The following is a 21,338-nucleotide window of genomic DNA, read 5'->3' as shown; positions in this document are numbered from 1 at the left end:
GAGTTGTGAAAGTGTGTGAGCTGTAAAAAATGTGAGTGTGTGATAATTGAAACAGTGTGAGCTGTAAAATGTGAGTGTGTGAACTGTGTGAGTGTGTGTAACTTCTCTGTTGCCCTCTGTGTGGTTTTGAATCCTGCTTTCTCCAAAACAGTGATGTCTTTAACCCTGACTGAAGAGGCTTATGAAAAAGTGGAGTGATTCTCTTCTCTTCATCTCTTCCTCTCCTACAATATCCCTCCATCATCTCCTGTTTCACTGCACCGACCATCATTCTCCCTTCCTCCATCTTTCCCTTCTATAATATTCTACCCTCCTCCTTGCAAAACCTCTCACAAAAAGCATTTCCTCTCTCTCACTTTTTTTTTCCTGCCTTCACCCCTCTGCCTTTCCTTTTCTCGACCCGGCTCGTCTTTCCTCTCCTGGTCTTTTTCCTCTTTGGGTTTTTCTAGAACTTTTCACTACTCTTCACACGCTGCACACTTTTCCCAAATGTTTATCTTTTCTACTTGTGATGTCTCATTTTTAACATTCTCGAGTTTTTCTTCCTCCCTCTATCCCTCCCTCCGTCTCTTTTACCGGCAATGACTCCTTCCTTCCAAAGCTCTGATGCACTGCCCGTAGTCAGTCCACACACACACACACACACACACACACACAGCCTGTAAGCCACATGCAATCCAAGTGTCTCCTATTATAAAAGAGCGGCTCGCTCACGCAAATATCCACACACACACACACACACACGCACACACACACACACACACTTATGCATAACAGGATGAGGTCTGAGCACAAAGCAGAGCTGACTAATGAGCCGCTGATGAGAGAGACACGACAGCTTCCAAAAGAGAGATGAAAATTCACCCCTCCTTCTTTAATTTTTTTTTGCTTGTGGTTTTAATTTTCAGCCCAAACTCAGATGTTTCTCTGGAGCCACCAGACATTCTTCCAGTCTAAGTGTCTGTGAGCTTTCTGAAGGCACGGTCAAATCGAAATGCTGCAATCGGTTCCCCGGCGCATACGGTTTCCCGAATACAGCGCAGGTTGGAACGCTGACGTCAGTAGCATAGTCGAAATTAAATTACGAATATGAAAGTGCTGCTCAGCTCTGCCCTGATCAGGTGTGTGTGCAGGTAAAAGGTCTAGGGTTGATTTTAAGTGTTTTACGTTCGCATTTCGATTTGGTTTGCTCTTCATATTAAGTCTAAGGAGATGTTACTCCCACAGCCACAGAGAACCAAAAAACTAATCCCGTCTGGCATTCTAAAAAAAAGAAAGAATGCACCGGTGAGCTTAGGGAACTGAGGGAAAAAGACCTGGAAGACCACGGAAAATAACTGTGGTGGATGGCGAGAATTCTTTCTCTGGTGAATGAAAAAATCCCCGTCTAGATCAGGGTGGTAGGAGTATCTGTGACAAGAGCCAAGAGTGAAGAGACTTCAGTGTAAGCTTTACCACAAATCTGAGGTATTTGTAGGCCTCCAAATCAAAAGGACACAATTTTAGGGCCTAGTGAGATAAAGCTGAACTTGTAGCAGAACCATGAGAGTTTGGAGAAGAAAAGGAACTGCTCATGAGCCAAAAAAAGGAAAGATTTTGGAAAAGAAAAGGAACTGCTCATGAGCCAAAGAAGAAAGGGGTTATAAGAAGGAAAGGAACTGTGCATGAGCCAAAGAAGAAAGGGTTTTAAAGAAGGAAAGGAACTGTGCATGAGCCAAAGAAGAAAGGGGTTTAAAGAAGGAAAGGATCTGCTTATAAGCCAAAGTAGAAAAGAATTTGGAGAAGGAAAGGAATGCCTCATGAGCCTAGAAAAAAAGAGTTTGGAGAAGTAAAGAAGAAGAGGGTTGGAAAAGGAAAGGAAGTCTTATTGAGCCAATGAAGAAGAGGGTTTGGTGAAGAAAAGGAAGTCTTCTTGGGCCAAAGTAAAAGATGGTTTGAAAAAGGAAAGGAGCTGCTTATGAGTCTACCGCATCTTGGTGTCGTGTGCCAATTATGCCGGTGCTTGTATTTAATTATGATTACAAAAGCAGATGCATCATCAGCTCGGATTCAGGCAAATGCCAAAATTCAGGCAAAACTTGAGACACATACTTCAAAAGGTTTTTTAAGGTAAAGCCAAGTCTGCCAGTGTGCAGCTGATTCACTCACCCAAGCCAATCATGTCAGTTGATTCCAACTGAATCCAATTGAGCTGTATTTGCTAAAGGCGAAGAAACCTCAGAAAACTAGCAGGAACATGAAGAGAGCAGCATTTAAGACCTTGCTGAACTCCTCCCGTGAAAACCCAGCGAACCCATCGTCGGGTTTCAAATACTTTCTGGTCGTCTGCATTTTAAGGACATATTTAATGATTTAGATTGCTGGGCCACTACGAATACAAACTGTACTAGCTGGGACATGATATCCGACTCGTCTCAGGTCTTCAGGCTACTGGTTTGCACCACCCCCTGTGGGGCTCCCTTACGGGAGCGAGACTATGCAAGTTGTTTTAAGCCTAAAAAAAAAGTTGTCATATATAGTAGATCGATTATTGCTGAGAAGCTGAGTGGCTCGTTTTTTTTTTTTTAACGGTGTTTGATGACCACCCCTACCCCCGAGTCGATCCTCCAAATCCGAATACACACAAACATATACACACACACACACACACACACACACATTTATATACATTCCACAGTGTGCAGCAGATTCACTCAATTTGTTTTCAATGTGCTTTTGTGTTTGGAACAGAAATGCAGGGAAATGCGCCAAGCTCATAAACAATAACAAAAACCAGCTGCAGGCCTGACGTGCCGGGAGAAAGTGTATGCGCATGCGCACGTGTGAGTGTGTTTGTGTGTGTGTGTGTGTGTGTGTGTGTGTGTGTGTGTGTGTGTGTTAGGTGCTAACCCTTTACTTCAAGAGGTAAAATAATATAGCCGTAAGTGATCCAGAAATCCCGTGTCGACACTCACTGTCCTCCTGTCCTGATCTGTCCTGAGAAGTTCTTCATTCAACTTCTCTTCTTTTTTCTCTCTATCTCTCTCTTTCTGTATGTCTCTCTCTCTGTCTCACTCAGGTTATATTTTCCATCCCCTTTCTTCCCCCTAACACAGGGGGGGAGAGGAATTCTCTGCGTGTTTGTTTTGGAAATACATCGCCCTGCAGGGACCGCAACGTGAAAGTGTGTGTTGTGTGTGTGTGTGTGTGTGTGTGTGTGTGTGTGAGAGAGAGAGAGAGAGAGAGAGAGAGAGAGAGACAGGAGCTGAGGTGGTTTGATGTCTCACAAGAAAAGAATGTCTTTCTGTGATGCTTTACCAAACCGCTAAACCTGATGACCTTCCGAACATTACAGACTGAGTTGACACACACACACACACATACCCACACACACCCACGCACACTTACGGTCATATAGGCATGTCAAACATCTCTCCTTCTCCTCTCTTTTCCCTTTCCCTGGCTGCTGTTTTGCACACGATAGCTTCGCTCTTGCACTCAGTTGCATCATTACCGCTTCGCAGTTTTTTGGCTTATTTTCAGGCCGAGACATGTTGCTAAGGAACCGGCTCAGTCCTGGAGACTGGAAACAACTAAGCTACATGCTATCAAATGGCGTACTTGCTAGGAAGTCGACCGCTTTATGCTACGTGCTATCGTCATTTTCCCACATACTTCCAAGCTCAGTAGCATCAAACTAGTACTGCTTTATACTATCATACTCCGCAAAGCACATTCATGATAATATAGAATATAGTGTGTTCTCCCAGACTTCCTCACAGTATGGATTTCTCCAACCATCCCGCAAACCCATGTACTTTCAGTGAAAGTAGCGATCCACTAGCTAAAATATTAGTCCAGTAAAAGTGCTCCATTGTAACTTTCAAAAACTCCAGTAATGAATTTCATTTACTTTGTTACTGTCCACCACTTGTTTTTCTCCAATGAATGCAACGTAGCCTTACGGTCTACCAATTATCTAAACAGTATGTTGATAAGCATTATAAAAAAATGATAAAAACCACGTTCTCTTCCCAGAGAGAAACATTAAAGAGGTTCATAATCGTGGTACGCCACCTCAAGTATGGTCACGCTCATCCCATTCTGCCGTACGAAACACAATACTCATGAATGGAGTATAATCTGGGTGTCCTACACGCTATAATATGAGTACAAGGTATGACACAGTGATACTCCATTTCCAATACTTCAACACATGCTCAACACTATACTCATAAATAGACTATATTAGAGGTGTACACTACAGTATGTGTACAAAGTATGACACAGTGATGCTCTAACACTTCTATACTAAACAGTATAGAGAGCAAACAGCTCCCCATATACAACCATACTACACGCTATAGATATAAACAGAGTATATTAGCGGTGTACTGACTCTGCCGCCTCACCATACACTACCACGATAGTCCATTTCCAGTTCTTCAATAGGATACAGTATATCTGCTCATCACACACTGCCGTCCTGAACACTATACTCCTAAATGGTAGCGCACTACACACTATAATATGCGTAAGTATGGCACAATGATACTCCATTTCCAATTCTTCAACAGGAAGTAGTATATCTGCTCATCAAATGCTAAATGAGTAAACACTCTACTAAGTATGCCATTACAACTCACATTATAATATGCACTTAAACTATGTAACAATGAAACTCTAATACTTCTATACTAAATAGTATGTCTGCTCGTCATATACTACCATAGTAAACACTTTACTTATAAAAGGAGTGTATTAGTGGTATACTATGAGAATTTCCATTTCCAATTCTTCAATAGTAAGCAAGAATAGATTAGATTAGATTAGATTAGATTTGTCATTGTGCAGAGTATAGGGCCAATAAAATGCAGTATATTTGCTCATCACATTCTACCATACTACGATTAGACACTAAATTCCTATAAGGTAGAATAGTCTGTACTTAACCCCACCCCACCCCCACCTAACTATTGTAATGACTATATAATAAAAGGGTACTAAGGAGTACCGAAAGTTCTATACACTGAGATTTTGATGTCAGGGACACTTCAAGTACTGTGTGATGTACAGTATGACGTACAACACCAAGGCTTCTGATCCAACAGTAACCAGCTCGAATGTTTAAATATTAAACCCGTGGACACCCGTAGCAATTTGTCACGTGACAGCAGATGCGGCATGGCACGTCCACATTCAGTACACCTCACCTCGCCCTATAATACAGACTCAAACTATTTCACAGCGGATCCTTCTATAGTAAATCTAAAAAACGCGATACTCACAAACGGATTTCATTTCACGTTTTATTTTTATTTTGCGTCACGCCATGTCTATGGTTACGTAGGACTTCTCCAGCACGCGTTCGAGACGCAGGCGTTACACCTTGAGTGATCATTTTCCGTCCTGCCTCTGTTTCAAGATGCAGTTACGGTAAAAAAAAAGGGTTGGTTAGAAACTGTGCCAAAAAACGGAGCGTATAAAGACACGCCTCCCAGATGGAACAGCAAAAAGAAATCATTGGACGAGGACAAGACTAGTACTGAATGACGTCAGAATATATATGTATAATGTAGAAATATTTACCACCAACCTATTATATTGTAAGGACCATATGTTACAAGGGCACTGAAGGTTTAAACACAGGTTTCGATGTCAGGGACACGTCAGTGTCACACTAAAGCTCTCGACTCGACAGTAACTGGGGCGAATATTTAACCTGTAGACACCTGTAGCGTTGTATCGCGTGACAGCCGACGCATAGCACGTGTACATCGTGGTATATAGCAACATTCAGTCTATATATATATATATATATATATATATATATGTGTGTGTGTGTGTGTGTGTGTGTGTGTGTGTGTGTGTGTGTGTGTGTGTGTGTGTGTATAGCTGGCACAGAGGCGTTTCAGGGACGCAGCCTCTGTCCGACAGCTGGCCAGATGTTTCTGTCCGATATTATAGTGCGTGTCAAGGTTGGACGTTACATTTATTTATTTATTTATTTATTTTTACCTTTGTGGATGATCAGGTCGCTCCGTTTTCTTTCCAAGAGGATCTGGGACACTTGATTATGATGATAATGATGACGATGATGATGGTGGCGGTGGTGATGATGATGATGGTGCGCCTTGAGGATAATTCCTTCTGAAAGAATAATAATAATTATAAAGAAAAAAACTCCATAGAGAAGAGAATAAATCGTCGAAAAGCAAAGAGCTTCTCTCTCTCTCTTAAAAAAAAGCGTATTCTGCCTCTTCAAGACACTTGTAGCCTTCTGCTGAACTTGTCGGATTGAAAGTAAAGGGGAAAAAAATGAAGTTTCATAAAGAATGTTTTTTTTTGCTTTGTTTCATAGAATAATAGAGTAGCATCGCTCGTGCACGACGCCTGTCAAGTGTGTGTGTGTGTGTGTGTGTGTGTGTGTTTCGCGTGCGGCCACCATCTAACTCTCCTCCCTCCGCGTGCCCGTGCGCCCTGGACACGTGACCGCCGGAGAACGAACGAACACACACACACACACACACACACACACACACACACACACAAGCCAGTCCGCTTACATATTCAATGACTCTGAATTAGGCTGAATCCTAAACGGCCCAGTATTACGCCACATAGTGCGCTACGTGAGTCGGGGGCAAAACTCACCTCCTGCTGCTTTTAAACCCTAGGTAGAGCGCATATGTAGTGGCACGGAGATTTTTTGAGATTTGGCCCAGCTCAAATGCACCACCTAGCGCCCATACGCGGAAACAGCACCCATTCTGTCTTAGACTGCGCATACTCAATAGTGTACCTCCTGTTGGATACTATACAGTATATGACACTTACACACTGTTTAGTGCAGTAAGGATTGGGACGAAGCCTCAATAGTAGCGGTTTGTCATTTGTTTAGTGCAAATTCTTTAGAAATTTATAAATATGTCCTATTATTTTTTTTATTTATTTTGCTTTTATTTATTTCTATGTGCAACTGGTCTATAGCTTGTCACCAAAACAAATTCCTTGTAAGTGCAAACATACTCGACAATAAAGATCTTTCTGATTCTGATTCTATTGAGAATGTAAATTGTCCCGCGTAAACGCGCGCCACCTGGCGGTCACGGTCCAAAACGCTATAGGAACAGAAACCAGTTGGCCAATCAGAGCTGTTCCAAAAGCGTCATCAGGTGTGCTATTTATGGTGTTGTATTGATATATTGTATTTTAATATTTATATTTACTTAAGGCAAAGTCATAATTTTATACACCAAACAGGAAACATTTCACAATCTCTGAGAGTTTCCTTACACTCAGTTGCTCAGGACTTTAGAATCTTCAAATGCCTATATGATCCTATCAGTATTGCTCGGGTTACTACCCTAAACTTCCAGCATCTTCTTCCTTTGTCCCCATGGTGCTCCGGTTTCCTCCAACAAGCAAAGAGCAATCTTTGGCAGAGCTTTTCGGTTTCCATTATGAACCTGATCAAGCTGAAGTGCTGGCTTTAAGTGAGTGAGTGTTCCTACTTCATTTCATGAGTCAGTAATCAGTTGTTGGGTTCTCAAATCCGAGCCGATTGTTATGGAAAGGGGTCGATTTTATATTAAAGACATTGTATTTAGAAATAAACATATTTATAATGCCACTGTTTTCAGTTTTTTATTTAACATTAATGGAAGGAGTCTCCAGTGTCAGAGCTTTGTAACTATTTAAGGTAAAGCTGTACATTTTGGCCATTGGAAAGACTCTCAGTAACAAGCCAAACTTTTTGCCCTTACATCAACAGAGAGAAAAAAAGTGGAATAGCTATTTTTTGACTATCATGTAAATTCTCCACAGAATTCCTTCATCATCTCCACCACAGCTTTCCATTATAATTGATGGCTGTTAGTGGCCTGTTGGTTGGCTTTGTATCCTGCGTCAGATTTCCTCGCTTTTTGTCTTTCTGACGGCTCTTTGATTGGCCTGAGCAGCTGCTGTCAATCAGAGCAGCTGTCATATTTGTGCCCCTCTCCCTTCTAAATGCCCTGTGCCCTTCTGCGTGAGTATATATAGCTTGCAGGAGAGGCTTGTCACCCCCGGCAGTCGAACATGAAGCTCATGCTGTCCTGCCTGCTCGCCTTGCTGGCCCTCGCCATCGCCGGTAAGATCACGTTCTCTCTGTTCGCTCAGAATGTTAGGACAAGTCAGAAACCTCAGAATAGCATCGGAAAAGACAGGATGAAAAATGCTAGAACTGGACACACATTCGGTCCAACCAAGATTTATAGAATGGAAAGGAAACTGTATTCATGTGACTTTGATATTTTGGACAAATCCACTAGATCTAATACTAGCTGTCTCCTTTACAGGGACTTGTGTATATACATGGTACATAATTTTCAGCAAAACCGTCAGAACATTTCATTTTATTGTTTTATTTGATTGTTAAAAATATATTCACTACCAAGGATGTCTACAGTCTAACCATTTGTTACAAAAATGGTCATATTACGAAAGATAAAGAATCATGAATTAAAAACCACTGAATCTGGCCTCAACAAGGCATCGATCACCAACTAACCATATATTTACTTTTTGATGCTTCCTCATATTATTATCTATTCAATACTTAAAGGATGACAAACTATTTCCTAAAGAAATTCATATTCAGTACGTAGTTTTAAATTTTTTTAATCAAAAGCCTCTCTTTTTAAAGCATTATATGGAGTGGACGTGAATATCAGGCTGCTCATGTTCAGCCAAATTTTTCCTCTAACCGGCCAAGGTCCACATAACACATAATTACCTTTCTTCTATGCCTTTCCGTTCACATGTGCGATATTTAGCGTAAGATTTTTTCAGCCATTTTTAGTTATTTCAGCCAGCTAGTTTGTTTCCAACTTGGGCAGGAAACAACCTTGGACTTCATTTCATATACACTGAAAAGACATTAAAACTGTAAATATTTCTTAGCTTAAAGATGCTAAAGGGGTTTCTGTGAATCTAAACTAAGTACAGAACAAATATTTTCTGTTCTATGATATAGCAGTTCGTCTGGTAGGCTTGCCGGAAGGCAAACTTGCTAGCTCTTTAAGCTAGCATCATGTGTGTTAGCTAAGCAGCCATGACACTATCTTTTTATACACATAATTCGATAGTAGTAAGTCGATGTTCTACTCATATTCATGTTTTAAAATAAGGCATGCACCTAGCGTAGTGTGTATAAGGTAGAGTGAGGTTTTATATGCTAATTTGGTAGAGAACACACACACACACACACACACACACACACACACACACACACACACACTGCTCACACAAAGGAATATTCCCCATTTTATGTTCTCTTTTTGGTGTTTAATTTCATCCTCAGTAAATTCTTAGATTTTTATATGAAAACTTTTTAGAAAAATTCTTGAGAACGAAATGGAAAAATCCAGTCTAAAAAAATACCTTGAGTGTGTAATTATGAGAGGCTCATGGCTACCAATTTGGAATTGCGCAATAAGCAGGCTTATCACATGCTCATCTCAAAACACTGAACAAGTCTGTATTTATATATTCATTCAGGAAAAAAAGTTTCATAAGGGATTATGTGACAGTTTTTTATATTTTTCGGTCTATTTAACCACTTCCTGCAGTTACTGGCTAGCATGTCCTTAGCTTAGCAATGTCCTTAGTTCAAAGTCCTTAGCAATGGTGCTTAGCTTCAACCATTAAAAAAAACAACAACAACGACAACAAAGAAAACCCATGAAATATAAAGCTATCAGAGGTGATATTTGGGGTCCAAACATCTTTCATTAATCACACCACTGTTGGCCAGTTCTGGGTTTAAAAAAAATAAAAGAAAGATTCCTACACTATCTGTTAAACTCCTGCTACTTTAGTTAATCTCCAATAGAAATCGACTTTTCAGTTAGATTGGACCCCCGCCTTTGGACCTGGATGTTTGGAGAAAAAAGGTATGCTAACAAAATCGTCAAAATTAAAAGATAGGTCCCTATTTATTAATATGAGGGACTTTTTTAGATTTCGGATCCAAATTTAAACATTTTAGGCCACACTCCTTGACCCAAGTCGACACCAAACTATGCACGGAAGAAGAAAGTGATTCAACTTAGCAATAAAACCGGGACTTTTTCTGACGTCCATTTGTTAATTTATAATACGTGATAGTCACCATTTAGCTTGAATGATGCTAAGTTGTAAGGCTATACACCTCCCTTAGAGTATACGATTAGCAACGTAGCTTGGGAACTAGACACCAAACACCACATGGCTGATGGTAGTATTAGGATCTCTAGGGTCACTCCAAAATGTTAGCATTCTCCATGACACTGATCCAGAAGCATGCTCATGTTTGACCTGTGTATCACCTTCGACCCCTCTGAAGGTGAGCGTGTTAATAGGCGATTGCTAAATGCACTGAGTCATCGAGTTGTGCGCTTTTAAAGGGAAAAAAGTTGATACGGTAGGGCCATCCTTTTAAAATTCAGACACACATGAGAGACTATTCCACTTTTAAACAATCTTCCCCTGACACACACACGCGCACACACACACACACACACACACACACACACACACACACACACACAAAACACTCAATGTCCAATGTCCAATGTCTGTGCAGCTGCCATCACTTCAGCACTGTTTATTTCCGTCCAGTCAACCTTGTAGGGACATTCTTTACAGGAACGGTGGAGCTAGAGCTGCTGCAGTCAGGGCCCGTTATAGCACTCAGGGGGTTTCCCAATAAACACAACCACTGCTCGTTCTGACTTTTCCAAGCTTTTCATATAAAGCTCAAATGGCATCAGCTCAGGCGTTCCCCAAATCTCAAAGCATTGTGGCTCGAGTGCATTGGAGCACCTGTTGCTTTTTCTTGAGCAAAATAGATTGTTCTAAAGTAACTGTAAATATTATAAACATCCATTACCTCATTAATACCATTGTTGGATTGTGATGTTTTGTTTTGATCATGTACATACATTGAGAACTTGGCATTTAAGGTGTCGAAGTGATCGAAGTGAGGGTCAACAGTCTTAGAAGTTGCCAGCTTAGCTTCCTCTTGACACCAAAGAACACGATCACCTACTCTGTTTAAATCCCACACTTTCCATCCAAATAGGGTTGCAGCAATTTCATTTAGTGTACAAACATTTAGTGACAACATTGAGAATACTCAAAAGGTTCCAATTTAGATAATTTTTACACAAAATATTTAACCTGTACGGCTCACGTTTCTAGCAAATATGTGATTTCTTATACTGTATGGCACTTATAGCCATAAAAATGGTGTCAAACGGCTAAAAGCGAGCATGTTTTTTCAAAGAAACAATGTGCTGTGTTTCTCTTGGAATATATATATATATATATATATATATATATATATATATATATATATATATATATATATATATATTTTTTTTTTTTTTTTTTTTTTTTTGTGTAAAATAAAAAAGGCTGTGAAACTGGAACCTTGTGAACATTCTTACACAGATACACAGATACACAGACTCTAAAGAGACAGAACCCTTCCAGCTCGTAAACCTTTGGGGCGTGTCCTCCATAAATCTTTCTCAGAGGGACTCCCTCATTCCCAAACCACATTAACTGTAATTTAATTTCCCGTCATGGCCGCCTCTAGTGATTCGGTGAAGGTTAACCTGGGCTATAGAGACCCAAATCCCACAAGCCTCCACATTTCGGTAGCATAATTAAAAAAGAGCAGAATGAAGGTCCCTTTATGCTAACACTTGATAGCTAACGTGGCTAATGGTTTTGTTTACACAAGATAACATAAACAGCATCTAATGAAGGCACAGCTAATCATTTTAGTGTAGACAATTAACTAAGTGCTGAATTAGCAATCTAGCTAGTTAGCTTAGCGTTTGTAATTAAAGAAAAAAAAACGGTTTGCGAAATTTATGCATTGGAAATAAGCTTTTCAATCCCAGGACTTATTTGTACAACTGTAATGTTTCCTTTATTACAAACATTATGATACTGAAAGTCAAACGTGTACTAGTTATAATTACTTTAAGTAACCCTCTCTAGAAACTAGCTAGCTAACTTCTTTTTTTATTCAGACTTAATGTTAGCTAGTTATGATTATGTTGATTGGATCAAACAAATATTTAGCAACAAATACATTTTGACACTAAACTAAACCCTGACTCAGATAATTGTCCACAGTGGAAGTGAAACTAAAGTTTATGTCAATTTACAATGCTAAGCAATGTCATTTTCATGTACTGTAAGTAGTCACGGTGATCTGTGTAAACAATCATTTCCAGCTATGACAACTTTCTTTATTTAGTAGACACCATTAATCCAAGCAGAGCTGAGAGTTGTAAAAGCATGATGTGAATGGCAGAGCTAAAGCCGAGCTAGCAAAAGATTTACCGATGCCCTCTGCTGGACAAAAACAATTTGGGTAGAATTAACACTATTGCATCGAGTTAATATTTCAGCCTTGGGTGCTGTTAAAATGTCAGGCTAGTCAATTCTAAAGACTGAAAAAGTTGCTAATAAGTTCAGGACACTTGACCATTAATAGTTTTAACCTGGTGTTCAAACTGCATTTAAATGAAATGAAATGAAAACTTAAATTGTTTGAAAAATATTGTGTAATGTTGTATTTGTTACATTTGTTAATAAAAAAAAAGAAATAAAAAAAAAAGAAATCACTTAACATTACCTAGTTAAGATAGATAGATAGATAGATAGATAGATAGATAGATAGATAGATAGATAGATAGATAGATAGATAGATAGAAAGTTTTCAGAAGGCTAATTAAAGTGTTTACAATATGCTGCGACCGATGCACATTTAGTAACAACTCCAAAAAACGTTTTAAAATCTAATCACAATTTGAATAAACCTGTTTTAAAGTAGACCGTGATTCGGTTTGGGGTATGAAGCTAATTGTGTGGGATAGAAAGCAGTTAGCGTTCTAAGTAAGAGCCTTTGTTTGTCACATATACACTATAGCACAGTGAAATTCTTTCTTTGCATATCCAAGCTTGTTAGGAAAATAAGGTCAGAGCGTGATTATGGCACCCAAGGAGCAGAGTCGGTTAAAAGCCTTGCTCAAGGGCCCAACAGTGGCAGCTTGGCACTGCTAAAGCTTGAACCGAAAACCTTTTATCAGTAATTCAGAGCCTTAACCACTGAGCTCCAAACCATTATATTTATACTATTTACTTTCTTCAAAAAAAACTGTTTTGCAAACTGGCAGCATTGCTATGCTTAAAAAGAAACGGCAATTGTGGACCAGATAGTATGCTCTATGCTAACTGTTCTCAGCCCTTTTTTATTTATTTATTTTTTTTATGGTAACTATTAACGCATTAATATAAGGCTGTTGCATGTGTGTGTGTGTGTGTGATTATGTGTTTGTGTAATGATGGTGGGACTAAACCTTGCTCTAGTTGCCACCCCACACAAACATGCAAACAGCACCCAGTGTTCTTGCGCTGCTATTTCCGGAGCTGATTCACACCAAGGGCAATTTGGTGCCCATGACAGAGCTCATCATTAAAGCTGAATCACAGAGGCAGACTGCGCACCTTACGTGTCCGACATCAAAGCTGCTCTGCTAATAAACGGATCTGCGCTTTTGTTTTGCATGGCCGCGACTTTGATTGGAAGCAAAATCAAAGCGATTAAAAAGTCCGGTCCGTGCCTTTGATCTCGCCAATTTTTAGGAGAAGAAATTTGTCAACCCAAATATTTGGGTCAAAAAAGGACAGTTTTCAGTTTAGAGACTGAGAGCTGGTTAACATTTCACAGTCGGTTTTCCTTGAAACCATTAATGAAAAAGAACTTATTAGTTCAAGAAAAACCATGGATGTGTAAGAGGAAAGCAACCAATAACATTAGTCAACTTAGCATTAAAACCCTGAAGCTGATTATTTATTCGTCCTTTTACACAGATAAAACATTTGTCAATGATTACAATGTTGTGATAGAATCAAGGACATTTTTAATAGCGCAACCTTTGTTCTGTTTAGAGCTATGTTAAATTTTGTGGCATGTACACAAAACGAATTAGTTCCTCTTGTCATTAGTCTCTACAGGACTCCTGTTTTGAAACACTGACACTGGAGACTCCTTTTATAAACGTTACTAAGCATGGCCTGACAGAAAAGATTGTTATATAAATAATTACATATCTTTATATCCCATTTCCATCCAATCAGAATCCAGAACTAGATTGTGTTTTAATGAACCAAAAGTAGTACTGCTGTCAAAAAAGATTCCCCTCTTTCAACTTGAAATTTCAATGTGCTTTGGCATTAAAGAGCACTGCGTCAAAATGCTCATGACCTAGCCGGCTAGGATCAGCCTCCGGTTTGGCTGCAAAGTGCCTCTTGTGGAGTTGCAAATCAGACTGTCACTATGCAGAAGCGTCCTTTTATAACACTGGGGTGAAACTCTAGCTGGTCACACAAGAGAGATCAAGGCCTGTGATCCTGGCATAGATTTAACTCAGTCATACTGCCTCATTCCTTGCTGTCTATCAGAGAGGCTTGGGGTCAGTGCATGGTTCCCTGCAGAGCTGCTGTATGTCATGACATTTAGGAACAACCACTGTATCGTGTCCATCAATGTCCAGTAAAAAAACGAGTAAACGAGCAATTTAAAATACACTTTAAAACAGTGCGGTTTGACCTTTGACCAATGACTAATATCTGGTGCTTTAATTACACAAGTGTACTTGAAGCTTTTGACATTACCAGATACTGTAATCCCCAGACGACACATTGTCCCAGACCAATGGTACACACTTTTCCGTACCACGAAGGAAAAAAACATTCTGGCCCACAAACAAGCCGTCTATTTTGATCGGAGTCAGATACAAAGACGTCACTGTCACAAATGCCGGTAGTCAGGTGATGGTTCCTGCTCAAGGGATTTGACATTGGCACCTTCACGATCCGCATATCTCTTTCCGCTAGCGTGAACATGCAGGCAGACTATTATTAATATCATCTGCAGTCATTGTTTATCGAATTCAGTTCACTTTTTAAAATAGTACTCCTTACAGTCAGACATTTTGTCTTGGTTGTCTTTATTTGCTCTATAACCCAAATCACATTGCAAATGCTTTGTAGGTATCAGTGTATCAGAGTGCCAGCTGACCAATACTGCATACCTGAGCTAGCAGACAAACTGATTAACAAGGAAAAACAAAAAAAAAAATTAATCCCAGCCATGGAACAATACATTCCCTGTGCTCCTTGGATTCCATCTGTTGTGTCATGAATTTTGAAATTCATAGTCCACCAAAACGAGAACAGATTGCATTAAAACCAAAACCTCACACATCAGACACATCATTTTTGTCAAAATGTAAATAATATAACAAAAGGTGGTGGTGCTACACTTTAAACCATTAACTTCTGATTAGTAACAGGAATCATCAAGCCACCTATGCTCAATAGACATAAAGTCGTAGTAAATAGATTTGATAGGTTCATTTGAGAATAATTGAAATGCAGGATCAGAATAATCCTGTTTGGTTTTCTAGATGCAGCACTTGATATTAAGGTTCAACACTCTCCTTACTTTATATGTAGTGAGTGGAATCAATATTCAGCAGTCACTTTAGGTCGAATATTAATAACTTTATTACAGAATCAGTACATTTCTGTACCAAGTTCCCTTATCTCTAGACTCTTAATAGTTAGTAGGATAGATACAGGAGTTTTAGTAGAACTAAGAACTCAACTCAACTCAAATTAACTCAACTCAACTCAAACATCCTTAAAGTGGTATGTTTGTTTGATAGATTTTGTTCAAATGGAATGTTTTCCTGCCTCCAGATGTAAGCACAGATCCATTACTCTCCTTCTTGTCTAGATTTGGTGAGTGAGGTGCCTGAGGATGAGGCCCTGATGCGCCTGCAACTGCAGCCTGAGGGCGACCTGTTCCCCTGTTGCGACGGCACAGAGGAAATCAGCCAGAGTTCTTCAAATGATACCCCTGCACCTGAGCGAACTGTTTGCCAGCCTTGCAGCACTGGTTCTCAATTGGTTGCGCCTACCAGAGGGGATGTAACGAGTGAGGAGGAGGAGGATGATGACGAGGTGGTTTCGAGTGAGGTAGCTGAAGGGCTTAGTGAAGATGGAGCAGAAGAAGAGGATGTGACTGACTCAGTTGAGAAAAACGAAGTTGTTGAGGTGGAGGACTCTCCTGAGGAAGTGGAGAGTAACCACATCTCTGGAAAGCTGATGGCAGAAGCTGCACCTGTAGACGAACCCAAGGTTTCAGCAGGCCCCAAAGTTTCAACTGCTGAGCAAGCAGACTCTGCAAAAACTAAGGAGTCTGTACAGTTGGAGAAGGTTAAAGATGAGTTAACAATTGCTAACGAGGACCAACCCGTTGCAAAGGAGTCTAAGTCAAAGGAGCCAGCAGGCAAGAAAGGTACACCAGTATGATCATTGGGAAGTTTCAGATTTTAAAGATTTCAGTACATTAATAGTTAAGATTCCTTTCAAGCTGCACCGATCAGGCATAGCATTATGACCGTCTGCCTAATATTGTGTTGGTCCCACTTCTGGTGCCAAAACAGTCCGGACCCATTGAACATTAACAGCATTAACTTCTTAGCAATTTGAGCTACAGGAGCTCGTCTGTTGGATCCGACCACAACAGCCCAGCATTGAATAAGCCTTTGCCGCCTATGACCCTGTCACCGGTTCACCACTGTTCTTTCCTTGGACCACTTTTTATAGATACTGACCACTGCAGACCAGGAACAGCCCACCAGAGCTGCGGTTTTGGAGATGCTCTGACCCAGTCGTCCAGACATCGCAATTTGGCGCTTGTCGAACTTGCTCAAATCCTTACGCTTTCTCATTTTTCCTGCCTTTAACACATCAACATTGAGGACGAAATGTTTACTTGCTGACATATATATCTCACTCACTAACAGGTGCCACAATGACAAGATAATCAGTGTTATTCACTTCATCGCTCATAGTGTTCTAATGTCATAATGCTATGCCTGATCGGTGTATGGTCAATTGACATTTTTTGCACCAAATTTGACTGTAGTTTACAGAAGCATATTGTAACTTTTAGTTTTTGAATATTTTCTGCCATTTGCCAAATAACTTCTGGTGGGTGGGAGCTATACTGGGAATAGCAAAGATCTCTTTTCTATCTATCTCTTTTCGATCTAGCTTCTACCAAAACTGCACTAAAGTTGTTTTGCATTTATCTAGGGAGGCAGACATGTGTTTGAAGCCACTTATATAACGAAACGACTCCGCAATATTCCCATCGTAACTTTGCCGTATTGTCTTACAGTAGAGTTTGAAAGTGCTAACGACGCTATAAAAGGGAGAAGCCTTGTCCCCTCTGTTCTCTATGCTTTCGAACATGACACCACAAAGCTCAGGCAAAACCCCACTACAGAAATAGCCCAAGCGACCCAACAGACCCTATGGCAATCTATAACAACGTGTTCCCAGGCCAGCTGCTGCTGGGAGGGGGGCTGCGGCTTAACATTTTCTGCAGTCATGGTTTGAAATGTGGACACAAGGAAATCTAATGAAATCAGACCTTTTGGCTTTGATTCAAAGGACATTCAGGTTTAAGTGAGGACTAAATCATGAGGGGTGGTGGAGCTAGGCAGGTGGGGTTTATAGGAAATCCATCATTGATGAGAACTGGGGTGTGAATCAATTTTAATGTCTTGTATATTTTATGTGTTCAGTGTTTAAGTCAGTATTTACCACAGATAACACTGAGGTGACTTTTCTTGTTTCTGGCACTAGGGAAGACAACTCCTGGGGGTAATAAGACGAGGGACCGGTCTCACATTGACAGCACGCTACATCTGGTTACAGCTGATCCCGCTCAGCGCTTTTCAGGTTAGACACACAGCACAAAGCACACTCTTCGGTCAGATGATATACATTCAGGCTTTTCACCTCTGCTTTATTTGCCCAGTCTTGATGGTTTTGTCGCTTTCTCTTTCGTTTTCCCCAGCCACCGTAAAGAAACTGCAACACATTTACCACACAGCCATCAGGCCTTTGGAGGAGGCGTACAAGTACAAGGAGATCAGACAGCATGAGGTCTCAGGTGAAAATCTCCCGAATACTTTTTTCTGCAATTATAACAAGTTGCTATACAAAAAGTGTCTTTTCAATTTGCCAGTGTTTTTTTTTTTTTTTTTGGCCATTTATAGTTGCACAAATGGTCATGAACATAGGAAAGAAGGCATTTGATTGACATTTGTCCAACCACAGTCCGCTTCTTTAGCTGTACATTTACTTTATTTATTTATTTACGTTATACTTTATTTTGACAAATGTACAGATTTACCAATTCGTTTTGCTTTGACACAAATGTTTCCACAAATTTTAAAAGGAAATATTTTATATATCTTAGCAAGGTCAAAAAGGCTTTTCAGACATGTTGATCCTCCTGGTCTGGGTTTGGGTTGATCTAATAACTTACATTTACTCTAATAAAGCAGCAAAAAGTGTTGATATAGAGCTAGCAACAGAAACAAAGCTATGTAAATTTAATAATTTAACATGTAAGGTAGCTACTTTCAACATACGTATCTAAAATGTAGGTTGGAGATGTCGCCCTCTTCTGGTTATTATGGGTAGTAAATGTTGTTTTTTTGCGCTTTTATTGCTACTGTTTGGGATTTAGATGCTGAAATTGCCTCCAAACCCATGGTGCTGTTTCTGGGTCCCTGGAGTGTCGGCAAGTCCACCATGATCAACTACCTACTGGATCTGCACAACAAGCCACAAGAACTCTATACAGGTACACTGGGAAAAACTGCGAAGAATGAACTTTGTTGTATTTCTCCACTGTCTACCATCTGTAGTTATAAAGCTGAATGCAAGAACTAGAAATTTCATGAAATACATTTTCAATATTAAAGACAGTGTTGCATTGCCACTCTGAATGATGTATAACATAGGTGGTTTTATTTTATTACCTTGTTTTTTCTCTTTTTCATGCCTTTATTTATTACTTTACCTGCCTTGTCTCACTGCTCTCCTCCAGGTGCTGAGCCCACTACCTCAGAGTACATGGTATTGATGCATGGCGAGAAAATGCGTACCATCGAGGGCATCGTCATGGCGACAGACACTGCCCGTTCATTCTCGACTCTGGAAAAGTTTGGCCAGGGTTTCCTGGAGAGGCTGGTGGGCATCGAGATGCCACACAAGCTGCTGGAGCGGGTCACGCTGGTGGATACACCGGGGATCATTGAGAACCGCAAGCAGCAGGAAAGAGGTAACGTAGACTGAGGACTTACATGTGGAGGAAAACCTAAGATAGCGTTAACTTCGTAATATAAATAATGATGTTTTCCTATGCAAAATGTTGTTTATTATCAGCCATAGTTAATGAGTTTTTTACAGAAATGGAAAACACCTTCTGACCAATCAGATTCAAGAAATCAGTGCTGTGATTGTGATGCTGTGACCGCTTTACCGCGGTTCGAATCACATTAGCCCATAAATAATTTGTTTGGCTGATTTTCATCACGGAGAGCACGATAGACCAAAAACCTTATAAGGAATTGTTTTTATGGAGTTTGATGTTGAAATTATTAAATTTATTACAAAATATATAATTATTAATTATAAAATTAAGTAAAATGTTAATACAGTATAGTACTGTATACATAAACTAACATTTTCGGGGTGGCGTCCGTTAATCTGGGTTTTGGAACGTGACCACCACGATTAACAGGGGATTACTATATATAAAATATATAATATTTAATAGGATATGATGTGCTCATACTTGTGGTAGTATTCCTTGGGAAAGATTAAGTGATATTATTTTGATTTATAGGTTATCCCTATAACGAGGTGTGCCAGTGGTTCATCGATAGAGCAGACCTGATCTTCTTGGTGTTCGACCCCACAAAGCTGGATGTGGGCCTGGAGCTGGAGACACTTTTCAGGCAAATGAAGGGGCGGGAGTCGCAAATTCGCATCATCCTTAACAAAGCTGATAGCCTGGTGAATCAGGACCTGATGCGTGTGTATGGAGCTCTCTTCTGGAGCCTGGCACCACTGATCAACGTGACCGAGCCCCCACGTGTCTATGTCGGCTCATTCAGGCCTCAGGACTACATGATGGATTCTTTCCAAAAACTCTTCATTCATGAGGAGATCTCCCTCCTCGAAGATCTAAAGCAGGCAATTGAGAACCAGCTGGAGAACAAGATTGCCTTTCTGCGACGCCACGCCATCCGTGTTCGCATCCACGCTCTCCTGGTTGACCGGTATCTCCAAACGTACCATGAGAAACTCGGCTGGTTCGGTGAGCCACAGGAGGTGATGAGGGAAATTGTGGCTGACCCTGATCGGTTCTACATCTACAAATCAGTGCTGGCCAAAACCAATGTGAGCAAGTTCGACCTTCCAGAGCCAGATGTGTACCAAGACTTTTTCAACGTGAACGCTCTGGGAGAATTTAAGCTACTGCAGAAGCACTGTAGCTGGAAGGGTGGCTGCTTGTTAGAAAAGATCGAGAGCGCCATCACGCAGGAGCTGCCTGCTCTGCTGGCCAGCCTCAGCAAATCTGAGGAGGCACCAAAGGTGGAGAAACCTAAAGTAGCAGAAAAGCCCAAGGTAGAGGAGAAGCCCAAAGTAGAGGAGAAGCCCAAGGTAGAGGAAAAACCCAAGTTAGAGGAAAAGCCTAAGAACCCCTGGAGGAGGCATTGAAGGAGGCAATGTGGGAGAGGACAGGGGGTTGAATGCAGAGGTAACATTTTTTTGAGTGGCACAACAGCTTTCATGTGCACTGGACTCATGGCTTCGAGCCAGTAAAAGTGTGTATACATGAATATCGCATTAAATAAAGGTTTTAATTAAGAAATAGAAATTGAATTTAAAAAATTAATGAAAGAATGAATGAATGATCAGTAGATGAATCAATAGATGGATGATGGATGAGTGGATGGATGGGTGATGAGCGGTTAAACAAATGGATAAAAAATGAACAGTGGCTGAGGAAAAAAAAATTATTCAAAAATCAATTAAAAGATTTTACTGAACAGACATATGGTAACCTTTCAGGGACATATCCAAAAAGTTATGAGCACGGCTCTTTTTTTCCTCTTTTTTCTTTTCAGTACATTTGTCTCACTTTCTATTCACACAGTGCATCAGGATTTCCTGAACTTACTCGTTTTCCTTATCAGTTAGCCTGTCCAGAGCACATCTCAAGTTTTTTTAATTTCACAACACGTTTGCCTCCTGACTATTCACGAGTGGTTCCTTTCGATGAATGCGCTGCATGCGAATTGTAACATCTGAAAATAAAGCTTTCCTGTTCTACACCGTTGTGTCTTCATTCTGCAGTACACAATTTATTACCTCCA

General features: G+C 40.3%; 1 protein-coding gene across 1 annotated transcript; it reads left to right on the top strand.

The window, feature by feature from the left end:
* Positions 1 to 8,001: 8,001 nt before the first annotated feature.
* On the top strand, positions 8,002 to 21,296 carry wu:fb80c09 (sarcalumenin). The gene is made up of 7 exons (XM_046840189.1): positions 8,002 to 8,110; positions 15,824 to 16,387; positions 17,746 to 17,841; positions 17,960 to 18,055; positions 18,638 to 18,754; positions 19,001 to 19,234; positions 19,802 to 21,296. Exons 1-7 carry the CDS (start codon positions 8,059 to 8,061, stop codon positions 20,677 to 20,679), a joined length of 2,037 nt encoding a protein of 678 aa, XP_046696145.1. The 5' UTR covers positions 8,002 to 8,058; the 3' UTR covers positions 20,680 to 21,296.
* The last annotated feature ends 42 nt before the right edge of the window (positions 21,297 to 21,338 follow it).

The sequence above is a fragment of the Silurus meridionalis genome, chromosome 26 (assembly GCF_014805685.1).
Source record: "Silurus meridionalis isolate SWU-2019-XX chromosome 26, ASM1480568v1, whole genome shotgun sequence".
Taxonomy (NCBI): domain Eukaryota; kingdom Metazoa; phylum Chordata; class Actinopteri; order Siluriformes; family Siluridae; genus Silurus; species Silurus meridionalis.
This window is presented reverse-complemented; position numbering and strand designations above follow the sequence as displayed.

Bases quoted from the DNA above. Each gene is read 5' to 3' on its own strand.
- wu:fb80c09 (XM_046840189.1), top strand. From the start codon at position 8,059: ATGAAGCTCATGCTGTCCTGCCTGCTCGCCTTGCTGGCCCTCGCCATC. The intron at 17,842-17,959 runs GTTAGACACACA...CGTTTTCCCCAG, and splicing joins TCCCGCTCAGCGCTTTTCAG to CCACCGTAAAGAAACTGCAA. The intron at 18,056-18,637 runs GTGAAAATCTCC...TTTGGGATTTAG, and splicing joins CAGACAGCATGAGGTCTCAG to ATGCTGAAATTGCCTCCAAA.